The following is a 24,656-nucleotide window of genomic DNA, read 5'->3' on the forward strand; positions in this document are numbered from 1 at the left end:
ATATATTTACGAGCATACGATTGAACAAATTTATGATAAAATTCCAAATTTATATCCTCAAGTTATAACCTAAGTATAAAAGTTATATTAGTTTTCATCTAATAACCATATTAAAGGGTGTTCTAGGAGTCTCTCCTATTTCTTAAAAAAGTAATTACCAGCTACCAATGACTAATTCATATAAATTACATTAGTTTCAATCCGTATAATTAATCAACAAAAGTCATAATAATCAAACTTTATTTTATCACAATTCCACTAAAGCGTGTTGTGTAAATGATTTTAATCACTGCCAGCGTTAAGAATATATTAGTCCCCTTTATTCTGGGTTTCGATTGCACTGTTTTTTTTGAATCTTAAACAAATAAACTATCAGTTTTAATATTCTTATCAATTAATGTTAATCAACTAAAATAATGTCGAGATAAAGAATTATTACATTTTTATTTTTTATTTTAATATAAAACTGTCTGACTAGTCATCTAAATTTATTGATAGTAAACATTTTATATTTTCATTGGTATAGACAAAAGTATTATAATACACAAAATACAATAAGTTTAATAACAATTATTAAAAATGTAATTAAATAAAAACATTTTTATGTAATATTTTATTGAAACATAATTATGAAATAATTATTTATACAATATCCTAGGTTACATCTATTTTTTATACAGACACATAATTGATGGTTTTTATTATGATAAACAAATGAGTCAGAAAATAAACAAATAGTTCACTATATAAATCATAAATAGAAACAAGTATTTTTATTCAATTATTAATGACTATAATAAGATGTTATCAATGACACATATTTAAAATTATGAAATAAAAAGTAAATACGAGTTGTAGGTTTAATGTATCTTATAATGATAAAATTGCTCATGGATAATAGAAAAATTTTAACTTATTGGCTTAATACATTTTTTTGCGCAAAATATCCAACAATTTACAATAAGTACACAGGAAGAAGGTAGTTTAAAAATTATTATCTACGTTATATTCGGCAAAAAAATAGTACATATTCTAGAATAATATTAAATTTGGCGCCAAGCATTAAATAACTATTTTTAAATATAACCTCTTATTATTTTTAACAATTTTAATTAAATCGTCTAAAACTATTTGGTGGAAAAATTATTTACAACATAATTATTATACAATTTTAGCCATATTTTTTCAATTCATGCTTCCTAATTAACTAATGAAGAAAATAAATAAAATGCAAGTCTTAATACATATCATCTTTGATTAGAAAGTTTTATTTCTCTTCATGACAAGAATTCTTTTGATTAATTTTCCAAATGTTTTATAAGCTTTACTTAACTTTTAAACTAAAAAGCTTTGTTATAACTATGAATAAATTCTATACAAGGTAACTTTTTCTAATAATATTAGCTCACGAAAGTTGAATTTTAGGTGAAATAAATAATATAAAATATTTATGCAAATAATTTCATTATTCTTAGTTGTTATTATATAATTTAATTATATAATAGTTGTTATTTTCTTAAATTTGGCTTTTTTAAGGATTATTGTTTGTTTTTTTGTTGAGCTAATGTCATGTTTTATTAAAATACAATGGTAACAAGATAATAGATTTTATATAATATACTGTTAATGAAAAAAAAAACATAAAATCTATTTGGACACACGTCAAACATAACAGGTATCATTTTTAGTCAAAGACAAATAATTATAACCGTAGTAAAGTATTGTAATAGTCATCACATTATGCTTTCGCTGTTATATTATAAAAAATACATTGTTAAATGTTATAAATCATTGCAAATCATTAACCACCTTACGGTACATTAACATACTTAATATATATTTATAGTTATATTATTCGAACAAATCTTTAAATAAAAAACATTATATACATTAAACTTAAGTTTCATAAAATTATAACTATTTTATAATAAAAGTTATGATTATCAAATTGATATTTGAGCGACGAACGATGGAGAAATAAATTTAACTTCAATAGAGTGTATAAAGTTATAATACATATTAACAAACGTCAATTTATATCACTCTTGAATGTACTAATTATTTTTTGTGTAAAATTGATTACGTAGTTATAATTCTATTACAACTGACTATTGTGTTAATATGATACTTAAAGCTTTTGATAGAATAATAAACTAAACATTGACCTTACTTTTAAATGTGTTATCTTTAAAGTTCGACGCTAAAAAAATTTATACAGATAGTGACATTTTTATTTACATACTCAATTCATGAGAAATTTTCCTAACAATCATTTTAACTGATTAAAAAAATAACAACGTTCTTAATGATGTTTTCGTTAAAATTCAGTGATTTATATTAAATAAATAAAAGTGTTCTGTAAAATAAACCACATCAAATATCTTTAAATTATGCAAATAGACTTTTTTATTTCTTATAATTACTTAAGTCCGCCATAAGTACTTAAAATTCCCTAGTATACTATGGATAAAATTTTGATAGTAAAAAAGTTAAAGTAATCGTAAAGTAAATAATAATTCTTTTTAAGCCTGTTTATAGCATGACCAAATCATCTTCAGGGATTGATTCAAATTCTGACTGTCAGAATCGAGTGGCCGCAACTATTTGGGATGGAGGTACTGTTCTTCCAAAATTTTTCCCACTCACAATACTTCTCTGGTCCATCGCCGAATCAGTCTATAGAGTAAAATACAAATTTATTACATAAAAAGATTTGAGACGAATTTCATTTCAAAAATCATACATATTATTTTTAAAAATAAATAAATCAAATTCTTTTCTTTAATCGAAATGACTTATTAAGTTTTGTAATTTATTGTAAATAAGGAAATGTACTAAAAAATAATTTAAATATTAAGAAATAACACCTAAATTTAAAAAACAGTTTATTAAATAAAAAACGTATCAACTTAAGTTGATATTTAACTAAATATGAATAGTCTTTAATAAATTTTCTATATTAGAGGTATATTATTTTTTTCAAAAATTAAAGTAGGAAAATGTTGTTGTTATACAAACCATATTTTATATTATATGTTTTTAGTAAAATATTTCTTTAAATTTATCAAATTATTGACACTAAAAAAGTAGTTTACGCAGTTAATTACTCAAGAACTGATGTTAAATATGATAAAGATTTTTAATAAATAGTGTGATTTTACATTAGTCTATACATAGGAACCGTTAAAAATACAGTAAGATAAAATAAACATAAAAATGTTGTGATATTTTACATGCAGCAAAATTTAAGTACATAAAAGAAAAGATGTTGTTTAATCTATAGGTACAAAATAAATTTGTATTATCTTACAATATAACAAATAATAAAATAAAATAAAAAATATGGCTAAAATGTAACATAAAAATAGGACTAGAGTAATAATACTGTAAAAAGTAACACAACAGCCATGCATATTTTTCCATAGAGAAGTTGACGCTTTTTAACTGGCATTTAATACATAAATTTATCAAGTGTAAATAAATAAACATAAATTTTTACTGAAGATAATATTTGTTCTATGCGGGTTTATTGAACTCAGTAAGAAGAAAAGCGATAGTTATATCTAACGCTTAAGGATTTCAAGCAAATTAACTTTATTCTACTTAAAAAAAATCACGAATTTATAGAAATTCACAAAAAATTGTTGCTAAAATTCGTTTTAATTTTCAGGCTTACAATTATTCCTTATGGATGAATCTAAGAATGTTAATAGTTAAGGTTTTATATACGTTTATAAATTTTATAGTCACGTTATAGGGAATATTTACAGCAATATTATTGGTTTGCAATGATAATATTAACGCAATACGTCAACTTCTCCAAGTAAAAGAAACTCTTCCGTAGAATCGCAAATGATAGTCGTCGTAAACAAAACACAAAGCGCTTCATTAAGGTAGCGTTTAATCATCATGCACGTTCAATGGCTATACCGTGCTTTCCCGTTGCATGTGTTGCGCTGGCGGTGGTGTTAGTAACAATGGGATTTCCACGGAATGATCCTGGAACTGGTTGTGTCTACCAATGGTGCCTATGTTGTTCGACCCCGGGCCTCGCATCTGAGCAGTGTGATACGGATGCTGCTGTTGTTGGTAATGCTGGTGCAGCTGATGGTGGTTGAGCATTAACCGTGGTGGTTGTTCAATCGAAACGTATTGGACCAAGTTATGATGGTCACTGGAGTGCCGTAGTATAGAGACGGGCTGTTGCTGTGGTGGTACTGGACAAATAAGGTTCGGATAAACAGCACCTGAGATAGGCGTTTGGGAAAGTTGAGGTGAAAGCATAGCAGCACCGTTCACATCCGATCCATATTGGAATTGTTGTTGGGCCTGTTGCTGCGGTGGTTGTGGAGTTGTTGTTCCACATATCTTTAAGATGAAAAATATTAAAATTAATGATTTAGCAAAATTCTTCACTAATCAAATATTAGAAGATTTATTATAATATAATACCTGTTGTTCACATGGATCTTGATCAATAATTCGTGATGAATACAGTCTATTACTATTAAGTCTTTCAAATGCTTTTTCTTCTTCGTCTAAATACTCTACAAAAATTAATAAAATTCGGTCTATGAAAACAACTAAAATTGAAAGTAAAGTTTTTTAATCTAACAATAACTTAATGTGGTTATTATTCATCTGGTTGAAAAATGTATCAAATGATAAAATATTTGTAATTTTTTTTACCATTATCATGTGGTATAATGTCTGGGTTTTTATCTAAACCGTCGTCAGAGGTGTCTGATCGATGATCGCTTACGCTTCCAATTGCAGTTTTGGATTCATCAGTGGATCTTTCATGGTCTCGACGACGTCTTTGGCAACGTTTTCGTTGACAAGCTATTGCCATGCCAATTACACAAGCCAGTGCCAAAATGGACAATATTCCGCCAGCAATAATAATTCCTATTAAAGGAGTTATTCTGGCAGCAGGTGTCACAGCTAAAAAATATAACAACTAAGAACTTTAAACTTCAAATTTACTTTAATATATTTATTTGAAAACTATTTTGATTATTGGACTAATGAGTCAAATTTACATTCTGAATATATTTTTGATATTAACATACCAGTGCGTTTTTCAGCTGATTTCAATGTAAACGATTGCAGTTGAATGGGGTCAGACGATCCTCGGGCATTATATGCGTACAGGCTGACATCGAACCCTATTCCTGATTTGAGGCCACCTACGGTAAACACCGGAACATCAGAAGTGACATTTCCTGCTAAGGTCTGAGCATGTCGGTCGTATACTTCCATGACGAACCGTTGGGATAGACCACCATCAAAACCAGGTTGACATTGCACAGACAGAGTAGTAGCTGTCTGGTTCATTACTACACAATTTTCCACGCTATCCGGCCGACCTTTAAAATAATTTTATTTTTAAATATTTGATATATGATCCAGTAAAAAATAATAATAATTTTCATCGATAAATTTTAACTAATTTAAAGGAGAGATTTAAAGTATTTAGTGATTGAAATTGTGTATTTATGTAAATAATGTAAGTAAATTCAAAAAAACTCATCACAGTGGAGTTGTGGCACAGTTGGAACAAGTATAGATGATATCTGACAATGATTAACATCATAACCATAAAAAGCATAGATTTTAAAATTCAAAACGATTTTTTTGAAACTTTCATTTTTTACGATGTTGTAAATTTGTGACATTATTTTAAATTTATAAAATTGAAGAATTTTTTTTAATATTCGGCAATACTTGGTTCAACTAGATTAAAATAGATTTCTTTTGACGTAATGATCATTAAATAGGTCCAGTGAGAGCCAAAAAGTTTCATGGTCCGACATAAGTAAATAAATACATGCCAAAATAATCACATACCATCACGAAACCGATACTTTCTCAGCTTCGCACCAAAGCTAAAAAATAAAGCAGTAATTGTTCTTCTAACCACTACTATCATGGTAAAATTTATTTTACTGCAACTTCGGTGATAAAACACTTAAGTTATCGTGCATCAGTATTTTCTATGCATATACATCTTAAAGATATTGTATATAAATATTAGACTATTAGTTTTCAATCGCTAAAAACATTTCATATATAATACATAAATATTTATTTGGCTACTTTTTCTAAAACTTGACTAAAAGTTAAATGTGATGGTGACGAAATGTACGTTCCAAAATATAAACACCAAGTTTTTAGTTAGAATAAAAACCTTTTGTAGGTTTTAGTTTTGTTTGGCCGGATGTCAGATAACCGGAACACCGAATAATATAATAATACTATTATTATTTTGAAAACTTCTTAGCACTTGGCTGGTACTAAAAGGCGGGTCAGTGTACAAGTTGACGACTCCAGCGTTTCCGCTGCGGACAAACTAAAAAGTTTGTGAGCTGGTAAAAATGTACTACACAAGCAATCTCATCATAAAATTAAACATGTGTTTATTGTAGATGACATAATAGTTTATACGTTTTAATATCACCATTAAACTGGGAAATAATTCTTATCACTTAAAATGCATTTTACAAATCTGTTACAAAAATAAAAAATATTTTTCCATATCTAGCCCAATTTTTTGATTGGAGAACATCGAACCTTAAAAATGAAAAATTACTGTTTATCTTTTATTTAGCATAAAATTAAATGTTTTTTTTTTAAATAATTTACTTCGACTAAAAAATCAAATTTTAAATTTATTTTAGTTCAATTCATATTTATTTAACACTAACCATTCGATTTCTTTTAAAATAACAATTTTTTTATTTTGTTAGTAACATAATATATAACTTATATGATACATATTATTTTTCTTAATTTATTTAAAAACAAATACTTTTTAGGTTCATCCCTCATATTTTATAGGCGTGTACACTTGGTCTTTTTAAATGTCAATATGTATTAAACTAATTAACTGGTCTATTAAATATTTCAGATCAATACTTAGAAAATTATTAGCATTTTAAAATAATCACTGGATGTCAAGTGTAGTAGATGTTGCTATTTTAATCATTAATCATTACTCTGTCACAGTTTTTCGCCTAAGTATAGAATATTTTCCTAAGCACTGGTCAAAAGTTGTTATCGATATGACATTTTCTTGATAGATTCTACTATTTTATAAGCTAGTTTAATGTATATTTATGTTGCCATTAAAAAAAAAATTAATTGACATCTTTATAAAATATATGGGATGAACCAGATATACAAAAATAGAAATATATGGCATAAAAATTTACATCTAATGTATTCCTTCCAAAAAAATTATCTTGATTTTTCAAAAAGTTAGAGTAGCGTAAAATGAAATTTAAAGTATTTAATTCATTATTTTCACAAAAATATTACATAATTTTCGACTACACCAAACTATTTACACCAAGTTAAAAAAGTCTACTTTTACTAAAAACATTGATTTTTTGAATCCCCGTTTATGTCATTAACAAAGTCGGATATAAAAAAAATGTGACATGAAAAAAATTAAGTCAAAAATTTTAAAATTTAAAGATTTCAAAAACGTTATGTTTTGGGAAAACTTTCCTATATATGAAAAATTAGGAAAATATTTTCAATTTTGAAGGGTACTATCTTAATTTAGATAAGTTTTGATAACTTTTGACGTATTATTGAATAATATCGGCTTTGTAAGGATTGAGTATATATAGTAATGGATACAAAAAAATACGTAGTAAAATTAATACCTTCTCAGATTTATATCGTAGTTAAAATTAAAATTAATTTTTTCTTCCACAAATCTCATAATTGCATTTTTTAAAACTTATTGTATTAATCACCAAAATGACTAGGGAAGCTTGAGAGAACTAATATACAGATATATTAGTTCTAACATATACGTTATTTTAATTTTCATTCTTCTCATAGTATGATAGAAATAGTAAAATATTTTTAAGTAATTAATTTGGTAAAATTTTCCTTATATATGCACTTTAACAGTGTGTATAAACAATAATTACAATGAGCCTCTATCTCTAACTGAAAATTTCATTTAGACAAATTGTCTGATATGTCCAGGAGATATACAACTCATCAACACGTGTAATTGCGATTGTTTTTTTTCATAATTAGTTCGGATAATATCCTACGAGAATAACAGTTATATATAATAGGCTAATGATTTACGATTACTACGTGTTTCATAATTTAAATAGTTTATCCAAAGTTACACAATTTTCTTATTAAATTCGTTTGTGTTATAAGTCAATTGATCCTAAGATTTTGTGACACGAAGAAATTTAAACAAGATTATTTACTATTTATTACGGTATACAATTTCAAGTACAAAATTATTTATATTAATATTAAGGTACATATAAATTTTATATATTTTGATGACATAAAGTTCTTCAAAACGGGTTATGTTTTCTTTTAACATGTCTTTAAGAACACTATTTGTTTTCATTCTTAACGAATGTACATTACTACACTTTATTATAGTGTACTCAGCTGCCGTTTCTTTTTTCAATTTATATCTTAGCTATTACTTCAATTGAAATTTATCACACTGATATTAATCTACAATAAATTACGCTTAAACTCAACAGTGCAAGTACGTATTTGCCAGCTATATGTATTAAAAAATGTATATACAAACCTTTAATCGACGTTCGACATAATAAAATACGTAAACATAGTTCACAGTTACCTGCTAGCGTTAATTAATTGGTTTTTAAATTAGTACTGCACTATTAGCTTTTGTGTTAAGTACATCTTTTCATAAATACATTTAGATATGATTCAAACGGCGATTTGTTTTTTTATTTAGGTTTCATTATGTTTTTAAAATGTTTCATAATTATGGATTTCAAATAATAGGATCTACTAATGCTAATTAATTCTTCAAGATTCGGTATTTTTGTAATTAATTATATAATTATGAATACTTTGTCAAAAAAAAAAAAAAGAATTCTACAATACAAAATGTGAGTATTTAAGATTTTCAACTTTGATTATCTCGGGCTGAGTAATTATTTTATTTATTAAATAAAACATAAAATCATTTTTGGATTTGATATAATAATATTGTAGTCTTAAAGGTATTCGGAAAACTATTTTACCCGAGTACGTTGATTAGTTAATTTACTATCAACGTAAATAGCCATTCATTAAGATATGTGTTATTTAAGGTAAGTATGTCATGCTTACCAGCTGCAATGACTTGGTAAACACAAGGAGTAACTTGTTTGCCGTACTCGTTACTGGCCCAGCACATCAAAGTTCCGTAATCGAGGGGCGTTTGTGGAGTATACGCTGCTGTGCTGCGAGGCCCATCCTCAGTGTACCGATCTCGTGCTAGTCGAACAGTCTCTCTCGAATTGTTAAATCGCCATGTATATTGTACGTGATCTGAAGGATTGGCTTCGACTTCACAAACTACTTTAGCAGCTTCTCGTCTGCCTACTCCTTGAACGGTCTCTTGTCCAGGTCGACAAACTGGAGCAACTACAAACAAACATACATATATGATACATGTTTATTTTTTTTTATAATCATCATAACTGTAATAAAATCATGTCTTCATTATTTTTATTTCAGTTACGAATAAAATTGCTCACTAAACCATTACATTTAGTTTCAAAACGTACTTTTATTCTCAAAAATATTATTCTGAGCTATAAACTTCTGAAATGAAATATCAAAAGATCTATAGAAAGTATGACTAAGAAGTAATTGAATGGAAGAAAGAGTTAGAACGAAAAAGATAATAGCAATATTATTGTTGCCTACATTTTGGTCGTAAGATGATGGATGCTTCAGAAAACTCTTTGAAAGTTACTGTTGCAAGACATTTTAATCGAGTAAACTTTATACATTTTTTCCATTAAAAATCGACAAAGCAAAATGTTGAGTATGCGGCAAGACATTTACGTTGTTTTTTTAGTTTTCTATAACTTGAACTTCTCGGGAAAATTTCAATATGCGTTTCAAATAATTGTTGGGATAAGCATCATCTCTGAAAGAATCATAAGTCTCTAGGTCGCAAGTTGTTTAATGAAGAGTATTTATGTTAGCATTTCACTTTTATTGAACAAATTTACTCGGAATAAAATTTAAATAGAAAAATATTTAATGCAAAAACGCTATGGAATTAAAATTTAGTATCAATTATGGGATAGAATATTGTACTCAAAGAAAAGTTTGTTTAAAGGATATGGTATGAAGTTATATTATCATACGTTACCTTTTCGGTGTTATGTGTTTTGAGTCATTAACTTCGTTTTAAGGGATACATAATGAACGCGTGAGAGTCTAATGAAACTTTATTAGCTAAATAACTACTACTCAATGGTGTACATCATGTGAGTAACCACTTTTAGGAACGCTAGTAGCCCGTGAGGGGCTAAAATTATTTCATACACGAAACGTTTGATGTATTAAACATCAATGTACCATAGCAATTTATAATTTTTATGTTATTCATAATGACGTAAAATGAAACTCACAATAAAACATTTTGGGTAGCCCTTTTTTATTTTTTACAACTATGTTTCACGTATGGAATGTGTTTCATAAAATTTAAAATTAATTTCTACAATGCCTATAAAAGAATTTATTGATTTGATGATTTTATTTCAAGTATAAAAAATTTAATAATAAATAAAGAAATAAATTTTATATAAATATATCTAATATAATTTCATATTGTATGTGATACATAAACAAGTCATTTTTCATCGCCAGATCATACAGCTTTGGCAAAAATAACCATATGAGTGACTAGAGTTTAGTTTTTGAAAGTGGTACTTAGTTTAAATTTTAGTAAACATTTTTCAGGATTGTAAATAACAAAGAAGGTATCAATAAGATTCTGTCATAAATTAAAATACAGACAAAATCGTTAACAATCATAAATGTCATAGGACAGTCAATAAATATATATATATTATTTATTAGTGATAGTGGTGTGTTAATAATTTCAAAATAAACTATAATTATTGTAGTTCCAGAGTGTGCAATTACTTAAAACAAAATAAATAACATAAATGTAGTAGATCAAAAATTATTATACCATTCGTGAGAAAATACTGTTTCTGCATGTTTGGTTTTTTTCATCTTATCTACTACACAAAAAGTATTAATTAGAGTGATCGAGGAATGTAGTTTTAGAAATAAAATTCTTGTTGTTGATATCATATTTTATTTAACACATAATGTATTTAAGAATAACATAGGAATTACGTATTTTTTTTATATTTGTAGGTATTTAAAATCACCTTTCGGCAAAACAAAACTAATTATTGGTGTATTGATTATTTTTTTTAGTTAAAATCTGCTTATGCAAATTTTATTAATAACACCTATTATATGATAATATATATGAAGTGCAATATTTTTAAAATGTTTGCTATAAGATTTATTAAGTGTCCTAATAGAGTGCAAAATCTGCTACTGATAATAACTTCAAGTGATAAATTAGGTATTTGACTATTAGAGTAATTCACGATGTTTTGACAAATTTATTAACTTATATAAATAATCCGGTCAGTTTTCGTTTCTTATTCTTTTAATAATAATTATCCGTCAGTACTATAAAAATTTTATAATAAATAATAGTGTTTTTATTTATTAAAAAAAAAACTTTTTTTAATATAGTTTTAGTGTAGATTTTAAGGAAGAATTTAATAAATATATACACTTTTAAATGTTAAATTATCTGTAGCATTTAAAATTTTAATGAAAATTTGACCTTTAATATGTTTTTTTATGATATTAAACATTGAAATATGTTTTGAGAAAAAAACGAAATTGTTTTATGCTTAATATTAGTTATAGATGTATAAGTTTTTCTATGAAAATTATCTGCACTTGACTGAGCGCCTGTAATTGACCTTAAAAATTGGAGTAATAATATTATCTATATTTGATATGGTCAAACATAATTTAATAATTGTAAAAACTAAATATGTTTGTTATTTTAATAATCGCCGTAAATTTTTATAAATAAAAAATATTAATTTAATTATGTATACTACTTTGTATTTACAGAGTGGTCCATGATGTTATTTGAAATATATTAAAAAAAAAAAAAGATATATTGAATCCCTTTTGTTCGACTAAAATTTATTTTTACTATTATTTTTTGTGATTCAAAAAATGTCTGAAAACTGGCATTAAATTCAAAACAATTTTCTTTCATGAATAATGATTTAACTTTAGTTTCACTTCATCGCAAATTGTTTTACTCACATTTTACATCCAAATTAACCGGGTTGCTAACACCATCCCCTTCCTGATTACTTCCAACACAAGTATAAATACCAGCTCGATCCCGAGTAACTCCTTGCAATACCAAACTTTGATTGCTTACAAATGTGTCTACGCTTGGATTGTTGTTCAAAGGCTTACCCTAAAACAAAATTATTTTGAAATCAATTGCAAAAGCTATTGAAATTATATATCTTTAACAATCATTATTTGGGAAAGTTTGTAATTTTAACTAATTAAACTATTGTTTTGTTACAATGGCACTTAATAATATTCAAGTATTAAAATGTATTGAAACACTTTTTAACTTTTTCTTTAAGTCTTATTTTAAGTGATACCAAATTACACAATGTCACAATGACACCTAATATATCATTTTTAATTTATACTAAATTATTTTCTATGAATTCAAGTTCCTTTAAATATTTTAGTAATAAATCATTAAGACATAACTGCGTTTGATTATTATGTTAAATAAATCTAATTTAAAAATAAAAATTTATTTGACAAAAATTAATGTTGCGTAAATTAAAAAAATTATTTATCTTATAGTAAAATGTAAAAAAAATATATTAAAATTTAACTTACATTGTGTCTCCAAGTCACTCTATACACCCATGGATTAGCTTTAATGTTACATTCAAAATAGACGTCCATACCTTCTTTTATTGCACTACCATTGATATTTTTACCTAATTCCAAGGTGACAACAGGAACATCTGTAAAAAGTAATATAAATATATTAAGAAACGGCGTGCTGTGTAGGCAAAACTAATAGCATTTAAGAGAAATTAATTTTTACAAAATTATTATCGATGTATACAACTTTTAATTGTTTGACACATATCAATGTATTATAACTTAAGATTGGGATTTTTATGGTATACGTGTATTTAGTATTTATAATTCATTTTTTGATAGTTAGAAAAATTGGTTTAATAATATTCTTATAAGATTTATTTCTAATCAATTTTATAAAAATGTATATTTCAATAAGTTATAATTTAAGAAAAAATAATAAGACAATTACTATTTTTGAATGAAGTATTAATTACTTAAAAGATAATTTTAATGAAACTAAAGTTTAAAATTAAAGTCTTTGACATTTCACCTAACTTCTGACTTAATAATATTAAAATACTCATTAAATCTATTTTGTAGCGTATGTTTTAATATTTCAAAGTGCATAACATGGAAATATTATTTATGAGTTTTTTATAAAGAATAATGTATAAAGTCATCATTGAAGAAATGGAAAAATTATATTATCTCGATAAAAATAATAACAATATTGGTATTATTAAAGAATGATTAAAGTAATATATTTTATCAGAAGTAATGTAATATAATTTTCATTAAAATTTTAAAGTTACTCTTAAATAAGTTTTTTAATTACTAAAGTTTCTGAGTAACTTATTTATTATATCTCGGCTTAAAATTTTAATATACACTAAGAAGTATAACTCTTATATAGAATAATGATGGATTTATTATTAATTTTATGCTAATTTTAAGCTATTTCTTGTGAAAAAAAAGAGTATATCAAAATGCAACATTAAATTTTTAGTTTTCATACAGATTATTTGTGGGCAAATATACTATTTACGGATATATGCCTTAATAATACAAAAAAGTACTGTTTGTTTTCATGAAAATTGATAGAAAAAATAAATATATAATACAGTGGTCTGATCCGGTACAAAGTCAATTGCATATATTATTAGGTGCGCACTTTCTTAAGAAAGTTTCTGCAGTGTGTACGTGAGATTTTTAAAGTATTCTTATTTCAAAAGCCAACGGGCAAAACTTATCAGATAGTCAATAGAACACCACATGTTTGTTTCACTTTTCAGAGACCAATGCTACAAGGCCAGTATGTGTGTATGCGTAGTTGGCTGAGTGGAGGTGTACGTGACCACATTCACAAACGGTTGGAGATAAATATTTAAGTCGTGGAATGCGAAGAAATATGATCAGGATTTATTATATGTCATAGTCATATGTATGCGATCTCACAAACTTCTGGTCAGCCTCAACAACTTCGTTTTAAAACAAGAGTTTTTTTTTTACATTAAGTTACTGCATATTTAAAAGTTAGTATGTATTCTCGAATGTATTTTATGAGAATTTATGTATTTTTCTTTCTTATATTTAGTATCAGTTGATATGTCTGAATAATTATTGCAAATAAAATAAAAGCTACTAAATGAGGTAAGACATAAAACAATTTTGTTAATAATTTTATCATAAATATTTTTCAGTTGCGTCATAAATTATTCAATACATGCTTATTATAAAGGAAGAGTTATATAGTCAACAATTTTATTCAATTTATCATCGTCATTTGAATAGTGGGGAAAAAAAGTATGCCTAAAACAATTTTATCAAAATAAATTAGGTTATAAAAAAATGAACTGGACGTCTCATTTATTAGTATTGAAATATAAGATTATTTTTTATAAGAGATAAATAAAAATGTCCCTATTTCTCAATTTTATGTACAATTTTCAGATTATCAAAATTAATTCAAAAACTCATACTTAACAAGATAGTTATTTTACTGTTGAGACTGTTATCTTAACGAAAGTACAGGATCTAGTTTGATATCGAACATTTTTAATATAGTAGAATACAGCTTATAAGGAATAGTATACACATTAAATCATTAAAGTAGGTATAAAGAATAATAATTTACATAACTCATATCTATTTGTAAATTTAATATCTATATGCATACTGTCATCGTTAAACTATAGTGATTTATTTCATTTATGTGTTCGCTATTCAATAGAAACAAAATATTATGATATATTAGTCGAATTGCAAACATATCCGATTATATTTACATATATTTATTTATTGTTGACTAACATAGAAATTTTGTCTACAGCAGTTTATGTATAAACGACCGTTTATAGATTTGAAAAACGATGTGGTCGCGACTAGAGAATGTCAAACTGTAGACATATCAGATAAACGTTTGGTATTTTTTTTTCTATCCTAAAATAAATTTCGCAGACGTTGACAAGATAAGGATAATATTCGATTTGAGGGCAACGGTAGGCGAAAAGCAATAACAAAACACGCCATCATCAGTGGAAACCCCTTTACCAGTATCCCAAAGAATGCTTTTATTGGGAACGTGACGATTATTGCCCAACAGTTTTTTTTTTGACAAGTCGCTGAAATGTTGGCTGGTTAATTTGAATGCTTGGAATTCTGAAGGAGAGACAGGTTTTTCGAGTCAACGGAAACGTATTTCTTTAAATGAAAAATTCGCTTTAAAAAGTTTTAAACTAATACTACTGTATAGAAATAGTTGCATACCTACAGCTTTTATCTACACATAAATATAAATGAAATATCTACTTCATAAAATGGAATAATTAAAATAAGAAACAAAATTTCTTAAAAAATTATAGAAGTTAGCAAAATAGAGATAAAAAACATTATTAAACTATCGGTGAATTACTTAAAAATTAGTTTTAAAATTATGAATATGAATTAAATATTGTGTGTTTTTAAAAAGGACTCTTTTTGCCAAAAAATTTGTTTTGTTAGTAAAAGGACAAAACTAAAAATAATTTGGTTTTGCTTGATTAAAGTTTTTTTATGCATAGTTCTTAAATGAAAAGTCACTTAAAAAATAAAATAAACACAGTAGAATCGTGACATAGTCGGGACAAGTATAGATAATATCTGACAAAAGACTAATCAGATTTTATAAAAAAGTATGCAAAATGAAAGAGGTATGTATAAACTATTTATAAAAAAAATGTATTGATCCATACATTTTCAAAAAGTTATAGCAATATAAAGTTAAAAATGGAAAATATAAATTTTCAACATAAAAGAGCATGCTTTTAACTATGGGGGCCATTTGCACATAGAAAAGTCGTCAGGACAATTTTATTTTAACTATAACACATTAAATCTTCTTCTTCTTCCTTATCTTAATCCCAACTACTTGGGGTCGGCCACCTTTATCCTAAACTTCCACTTGACACGATCTCCCACATCATCAGCTGTTCTCATATGGCATTCAATAGCATCCCTCCATCTCTTTTTTTGTCTTTCTCTGCCTCTACTTCTTTCAACATTCATTTCTATAACTATTCTTACAGCTTCGGATTCTTCTCTCCTCACAACATAACTAAGTCTATTTTCTTTCATCTTATTCACGATTGACGCTACACCTATACTCCCTCTTATATGCTCGTTCCTTATTCTATCTTATCTAGTTACTCCACTTATCTATCTAAGCATTGTCATCTCTGCTACACTGATTTTCTGCAATACTTTCTTATCAACCATCCAACACTCTGTACCATACATCATAGTTGGCCTCTCTACAGTCTAGTAGAATTTACCTTTCAGCCTCATTGGAATTATTTTATCGCATAAGACGCCAGACGCTTCTCTCCACTTCAACCACCCGCACTTAATTCTGTGTCTTACATCTTCGTCAATACCACCACTCGTTTGCACAACTGACTTTAAATACTTAAAACTCTCCACCTCTCCAATCACGTCCACGCATATTGTCACTGACCTCCTCATTTCACCTATTATAACACATTAAATAAACTTTAATTTAATATATTAAAATAAATAAACTCATCATGGTAAAATTAATACGTTTTCAGCTTTGCATAGAAGCTAGCATAAATAATTGCATTGACCTATACATTTTTCAAAAGTTAAAAATATAAAATCAACAGACGAAGTAGACGGATGTTAATTATAAATTACAAGTAATTTCTGTTCTATATATTTATAATATTTGTGATTTTGATGCCACGAAGAATGATTGGTTTTCATGTATGACAAGTAATTCATGAAAAATAGCGTCTATTTTGACTATTTTGACTTAAATTGGTTTGCATTTAATGTTCAGTGCTGGAATATTTTTTTAATATCAAAGGTGATATTTTAAATATTATTTAAAAAAATTATTTATTCTAAAAGAAAAAAATAGAATATGTACAAGAAATTTATGATATGGAAGATAAGTAACCAATTATACTCTATCGTGTAAATGAAGAAATAAACTGAATTATCTTTGATTAGATTTTTTCAATTTTTAAGGCAATGTATAACTAAATACCATTTGTGATCTTTTAGCATATCTTTTAAAAAGAAATCGATTCAGTGAGGATGAGAAAAAGTTGGGACAGACACAAAAAAACAATAAACATATTATATTAAAACTAATGCCATCTAAGCTTTACATCAAAGCTAAATTAGATATTTATATTTTCTATCTGTAATGTGGCTATATCAAGTAAGTAGTTTGTACAGGTAAAATTATTTTATTTTAAGGAATTAAGTTAAAAAAAACATAGAAATTATAGGATATTTACATAAAATTTTGAAAGTTCTAATTCAAATTATTCTATATAATATTATATAATATTATAATTAAATAAAAGTTTTTGAGAGATTACACCTAAGGTATTTATTCTTCAGTATAAAAATTGAAAAGCTAAGTTACAGTCATTTTTCACAATTAGTAATAAATTCCTAAAAGTCTACGTCAAAGTTTTAAGTAACTTTCCAGTTAAAATGATTTTTAAAAAACCAAAGTTTTTTTAGCTCTAAAATCTGACAAATGATTTAAACAAAATAATTACTGAGTAGTTTTTTACAAAACAGATAAATATTAATTTATTATAAAAATTGTTGTGACACATTAACAGAAATTTACTAGTAATTTCGATAATTAGGAATTGATGCGAAGGAGAAGTCACATATAAATATCAGATAAATACGACGTTTACTCAGAAATGTCCACTCAATTAAAATAAATTTTAACAGAATTATGATTGTTTAATTTTGCTTGGCTTTTTCACATTCATATATATAAACTGGGTGTTATAAAATGTTGTGCTCCGTCAAGTTTTTCATTATTTTTTATCAAAATAGTAAGACTTCAATTGTCGTTCTTAAAATAAAAAAATATAATTCGTAAATAATTTTTGCCAACAATTATTAGTAAAGGTATTAGCATTAAACGAAGAATGATCTTGTAATCGTTTTTAGTTTAATCAACATTTTCAATGTGGGTGAACCCTATGTATAAATAAAGTTTGGTTTAATTTAAAATTTTTATTAATATTAATGTATTTAGGGATAATCGATCATTATTAAGAGTATAAGTATTTTTTTTTAATGATCCTAACCTCCAGCAAGACATATATTTTCTTTTATATTTCTGAAATTAGGATTTCTATTTTGGATGACAATTTTGTACTTGAAATACTTATAATTACTTTATAAATTAGATTATTCTATATCTAGAAGTAAATAAAATAATTGCATTCTATTATTTTAATAATTAAAATACTTCTTTTTAATATTTAGTTAGTTATTTTCTATACATTTTTTTATATAATTGAAATCAAGAATTAAATGGCTGCATTGAAGATAATAGAATTAGCTAAACAAGGAAATGGTCCTTAACAAACATTACACGTTGATTATTATAATTGTTTTCCAATAGACAAAATAATAGTCAACCAATACAGGTTTGACATTAGGGGAGCAATTAGTATTTAAACTGAGTGAACAGTACAATAGAAAATTATTTATAGGATTGTATGTACATTGAATATTTTACATTTATCATAAACGATAATCGTATAATATTTTTCATTAATTTTTATCACAATGAATATAAAATGAGTTTGAAAGTTAATAAGCTAAGCCAAAGCAATGCTATTATTTGTAATTGAATGAGAAATAATTTGGAAACTCAGGCAATAGTTACGGACAAATAAGGGTTGATGTGGACAAAATAGCTTGATCATAACGTCTAGAATTAGCATAAAGTTCTGGGGAGCCTATTTTTCCTCATACTTATAGATATTTAGGCATTCATAATTTGCGTTAGAATAGATTTGTCAAGAACTCTTAGTTAAGTTAACAAATATGATTATTGAGATTGTTTTCATAAAATATAATCCACTAAAATTTCATTCAATAAACGTTTTCTTGATCTAAAAATAATCAAATAACCGTTTGAGCTATCTATATTTTAACTATTTTGTGCTATTTAATTTAAATCCCTAGATTTAAAAATATAAAATATGAAAAAAGTATTTAAACCTATAACCATTTTGATTGGGTTATAATTTTTTTTTTTTGTTTGTCGCAGATATGAATTGTCTCTATGTAATATTTGATCTATCAATAGTCTATTTTTCAAGTTATTATGATCATCAAATCGCATACTCTGCAAAATACTCAAGTTGTACTTGAACACTTCGAGTACACGCACATATCTCTCACTCTCTCTCTATATATATATATCAAATAGTGTGTATATAAATTTATTCGCCCGTATTGCGTTAGTTATGGAAATTAACCGACACCTTATCTTGTCTCGCCTTTACCAAGTAAAAATAGCTTATGAATATATAGCCATCATAAAGTTGTTTTGCTTATATTGTATAATAGAAGGAGTAATACTTTTGTTTTTCATATATTCTCAAATGGTTAATATCTCTCAAAATGCGCATTTTTATTTAAATTTGCATAACAAGAGAGTAATTTTACCCTATGGTTTAAAGATAATTAACTTTTAACTAATAATATATACATGACACTATGTTTTATTTTAATTATGATAAATCTTAACATACTATACATCCATAAAAAATGCAAGGTTGTTCAAAAAAAAATTATTTAAGGCAATTTTCACATAATAAAAGAGTAAAAAGTTTTAACTTAAACTACCTTTTAATTGTTGGAAGAAATATTATGGAAAAATAGCATAGATTTTTTTTTTTTTTTTGATATAAAGAAAATATAATAAATCTTTTAACATAAGGTTTAAAGAAAAATTACCTTACTTAACCGTAGAAGAATTTTTTGTTTGATTCTACAGGTGGTATTTAAGAATATGTACCTACAAGTTGCTTATATTTTCCTTGAAATATAAGCTGTATAGGAATGATGTTGTTAAAAATTCAACTGTCTTCAATTTATATCTTTAAATACATTTATGGGCTTACAAAATGTTCAAGTTAAATATAACACAAGTATCATGTCAGTCTACCAGATTACTATAAAGAAATAAAATCACTAGCATGTTAAATGTTGCATTGTCACCAATTGAATAATTATAGTTAATGCATTTTCAGTACTATGCAATAATTTTGTCATTGATATGTTACAATGCAATGAAATAATACTTATACTGGTCTTGCTATTAATTTTACCAACCGTAAATTTAAATTGTCCCAAACAATAATTGAATTATTAACATTTTGAAATTAAAGGCAAATGTAATTTGATTTATTCGTACAATTCCGTAGATAGAGATAGACTAGAATGAAGCTTGAAAAGCATTTATACTCTCTTAAATCACATCACCCTAATTAGTCCCTTTTGCTATTTGTGGCGAACACATTGAAAGGAAGTTTGGTGGGTAAATTGATTCCAGTATAACTAAATGTAACTATTTGTCTTAAAATCCATTCTTTAAGTATTTAAATCCTAAATTCCAAAATCACGATACTAAATTCTATCGGAGTAAGATGATTTCTACACAATTAAAGTTTATTGAATTTATATACAAGTAAATTTTGAGATAAATTTCTGTTTGTCTTACGAAAAATGCTAAGTTTCCACTCATTTGATGAAACCACATTTGCTGATGATATCTGATGATTTTGATCAGTCTTGATGTGCTTGTTTGTATTTGTATCAGGTACTGTATTTTCAGCTCGACAACTTAACAACTTATCAGAATCTTGAATTTTCGGTGTAAACGTCAATACACTAGTTGTCACATTACCATCCGGACTTGTCTACAAAGAAAACAAAACAATAAATACGGTAAAAAAAGGAACATTATTTCTTAGAAAAATTAATGTTATTTTAAGTCATTCACCTAACGCACATACATATATAATAAGACATAAAATAATTTTTTCTAACTTATTGAATGTTATCGCTTATCACTGTAGTTATAATCGTGGGGTGATAGATACATTTCGCAGTCAAACTAGTGGTTTCTTTTTTATGTACTGTAGTAACAAATATATTTGTGTTGTACACGTTTACGGCTGATAGTATTATTTTTACTATAAAAACGGCTCGGTTATCTTCTATGAAGACCTTTTATCGCTTCACGATTTTTGTCAATAAAACTGTATTATATTTCTTCGTATCTCATAAAGTTACACGATTTTTATCATTTTAAAATATTATTATTATTTATCATTTTATTATGCATAGTATGTTATAAGGGTATAATTTTTATCATAAAATCAAAACCCACAAACTTTATTAACAGATCCAGTGAAAAACATATCCTAAACAAGATATCTTGTTAAGCATATCTATTATTTGTTATTACTTAATGTGTATTTTTATTATTTTTTAGACCAAAAATTCTAGAATTAAGGAAATATAAAAATGGGGGAGTTTCAGACTTTACTATGAATACTATAAAAATAATTATAAAAGTTATTAAGTAATTTGTTTAATAATATTTTTAACATAATGTATTTTATCAACATTACAATACAAAAATTAAGTGTGGAAAATTCATTCTATCTTTATAAATATATGGCCTAAACTAGATAAAAATATTTTAAATAAAATGTTTAATCTTAATTCAACTACATTTTGATGAATATAAATGATAAAAGTTGATAATTCTAATTTTTTAAATGTTATACAACTATTTTAAGTTTTAATAAGATGCGTATTTATTATTTGCACATAATTGGTGATTTTAGTATATTTGTAATAAAGTAATCACAAAAAAAATTAAAATATTGGGGAATTTGACAAGATTCCATGAATTATACATTGAAAAAAAAACATAAAACTTGTTAAATGTATTTAGTTTGATTTGGATAACATATTTTTTAATTGACAAAGATTAACTGTAATTTAGAGGGAAGGTTAAATTTTAGGTTGAACCAATTTTATCAAAAGAACTATGCTTTATTTTAGTTTTTGGCCACCATTATTTAAAGATTTTAGTTTCCCACAACATTGAAAACTATAAATCTATTGCAGAATTGGATTAGAGTTTTTAGTTTCCTTAGACTATGTCGAAGAAAATTGAGGAAGTAATGTTATGTATGCGGTAGGGTGTTGTTAGAGCTACACTTTTTCTTTTGGTATTTATTAGCTTCGAAAACCTTTCTTTTGTATAGCACTCAGCTCTATCAATTTAAAGATTTTATTAATAGCCTTTACCAGATGTCTTGTAGAAATTAATGACATAGTGGTCTTTGTATTCTTCTTCTAGAGTTTACATTTTTTTGCACGCTAAGAATCAATTATTAACTAAAAATAAAAACTTAACCAGGAGTTTATTCATTAAAAAATTATTAAAATAAAAAATTATGAATTTTTTGAGAGATAATTTTTTAACTTAAAATTATATCAAGTTATGGGTTAATCTAATTATTGGATGGATAATAGTTAGCAAGCTTTAAAGTATTATTAATAGTGATGTAAAATTACCGTAATAATCTTTGCCTAGAATATTCTCAAAGCTAAATATTAGACTAGAATATTCATTTAAACTTATTTTTATTATATTTTAAATTATTGTAAATAATAGTCCTGAGTTGGCCAACAAGTAAACAATTTTTTTCACTTCCAAATTTATCCTTTTAGCTTTAGACAATAATTTCAGACGAAGTTAGAGTGTACTTAGAATAAAAATAAACTAAATATGCATTTTTATCGTCAAAAACGTTTTAAAGTTCTATTTAGAATGAAACAAATTTATAATTGGTAGTAACATATCTTATATTTCTTACCTTCTATTGTTTATAATAGGAAAGATACTATTGTCATAATTCAATTACTAAATTACATTTTTTACCTTTAAAACTAAAACCATTCGCTTATAAAATATTTAAAATTGGCTACGTTAAAGTGACTTTGTTAACATTAATTAATATAAAATGATATCAAACATGCAGGATGATACTTTTAACATCGGGCACTCAATTTTTTCTAAAATAATTATACCATTAAAAATATTTTTGGTGTTTTTTAATTTTATTTATTCTTAAAATGATTAACTATTAGGTTTTTTTAACTTCATCTGTTATGCAATATAAGAGTATTAAATTTGATTTAGAAAACTCTCAACTGTCACTGGACAAATTTTAATGATTAATGCGTCTAAAAGACCCAATTTAAATTTATTTGAAGATATCGTTATGGAAATTTAAAAAATTTAGAAAAATTATTTGAAATAACAATACCGTCAAAAATTAGCATTTTCTAAAATTCATTTTCTCAATAACTTTTCATTTAAATTTTTATTCTAATGAAATTTTAATGCAATATAAAAGAGACAATGAGTTTTTTTTTGTGTGTTTTTTGTAAATATCCAATGAAAAACCAATCTAAAGGAAAGAGATCTCTCACGCATGTAAAAATGTTTTTTCAACTTAATTTTTGAAAATTCTTCAAAACGATAATTCTAACCTATGTCAAATTAAAATTTTAAGTATATAAAAATATTGAAAACAAATTCCTCTTAATAGTTCTATTATGTAAAATCGGCCGCCATTGTAAATGAATTCACAATTAAAAAAAAAAAAAAACATTATTTTTAACAAATATAAATAATATAACAAGCATTTCATATTTGAGTAAGATATTAAAACATAGAAATTGTGGAAAATATATAAATTATTGTGAAATTATATTAGCATCAAATTGTTTTTTGGATAGGATAGAATCACTGTTAGATATTATATATACTAGTCACAGCAATGCCGCGACCACGCTATGATGGGTTTTTTTAATCAGGTTTTTTCTTTTGCTCTTTAAATTGTTTAATACATAATTAATTAGCTCATAAAAAAATTATGATTTAATCGAGATAATGACGGGTCGATAACAACTTTTTAAATATTATTTCGTAAGTTATTAATATATTTTAATTCAAAGAAAAGAAAAGCGTGACAAAGTAATGCGTAATGAAAATAACATAACCGGCACCTCACATTCACACTATACTTTTAAATAGTTATAACTTGCAAAATAAATTACTTAATACGATTATTATTTTAAGAAAAATGTATTTTTCAATATTAAAACAATCTCCCTGTATAAAGTTTTTACAAAACTAAAAACATTTAAATTTTTTATTTCACAGTTGGAAAACTTCCTTAGAACATTCTGTATAAATATATGTATGACTGACACTTTTGAATCTTTACGGATTCGTATGAAAAAAACAGCTCATCGTTCTAAATAGTCTATTCAAAAGTTATGAATAAGTCAAACGGGATGGGTGTGGAAATACAACAGTGAGGTGTCGTCGTCGTGTTTATCCGAGTGAAAAATAATCTTCGCGTCTCAGTTTTTATCCGGTCAGGGAATTCTGCACGGCTGTATTAATATAATAATATTATTATGTACTGACCGCACAACCGTTACGTCTTCTCATTTCCGATTCTCTCACGCTCAGC

General features: G+C 25.7%; 1 protein-coding gene across 1 annotated transcript in view; it reads right to left on the bottom strand.

Annotated features, from left to right (window-relative positions):
- Positions 1–664: 664 nt before the first annotated feature.
- The window catches only part of LOC126899860 (nephrin-like), a 170,936-nt gene continuing 146,944 nt past the window's right edge, over positions 665–24,656 (bottom strand). Inside the window, exons 7-15 of the mRNA XM_050675089.1 lie at positions 20,810–21,008; positions 12,784–12,914; positions 12,178–12,337; positions 9,136–9,432; positions 5,073–5,369; positions 4,690–4,944; positions 4,453–4,547; positions 3,931–4,368; positions 665–2,676 (exon numbers count right to left, since the gene is read on the bottom strand). Of these exons, the coding sequence (XP_050531046.1) occupies positions 2,581–2,676; positions 3,931–4,368; positions 4,453–4,547; positions 4,690–4,944; positions 5,073–5,369; positions 9,136–9,432; positions 12,178–12,337; positions 12,784–12,914; positions 20,810–21,008 (1,968 nt within the window). The 3' untranslated portion in view covers positions 665–2,580. The remainder of the gene's footprint in view (positions 2,677–3,930; positions 4,369–4,452; positions 4,548–4,689; positions 4,945–5,072; positions 5,370–9,135; positions 9,433–12,177; positions 12,338–12,783; positions 12,915–20,809; positions 21,009–24,656) is intronic.

The sequence above is a fragment of the Daktulosphaira vitifoliae genome, unplaced genomic scaffold, assembly GCF_025091365.1.
Source record: "Daktulosphaira vitifoliae isolate Bord-2020 unplaced genomic scaffold, ASM2509136v1 Scaffold_2, whole genome shotgun sequence".
NCBI classification, from domain to species: domain Eukaryota; kingdom Metazoa; phylum Arthropoda; class Insecta; order Hemiptera; family Phylloxeridae; genus Daktulosphaira; species Daktulosphaira vitifoliae.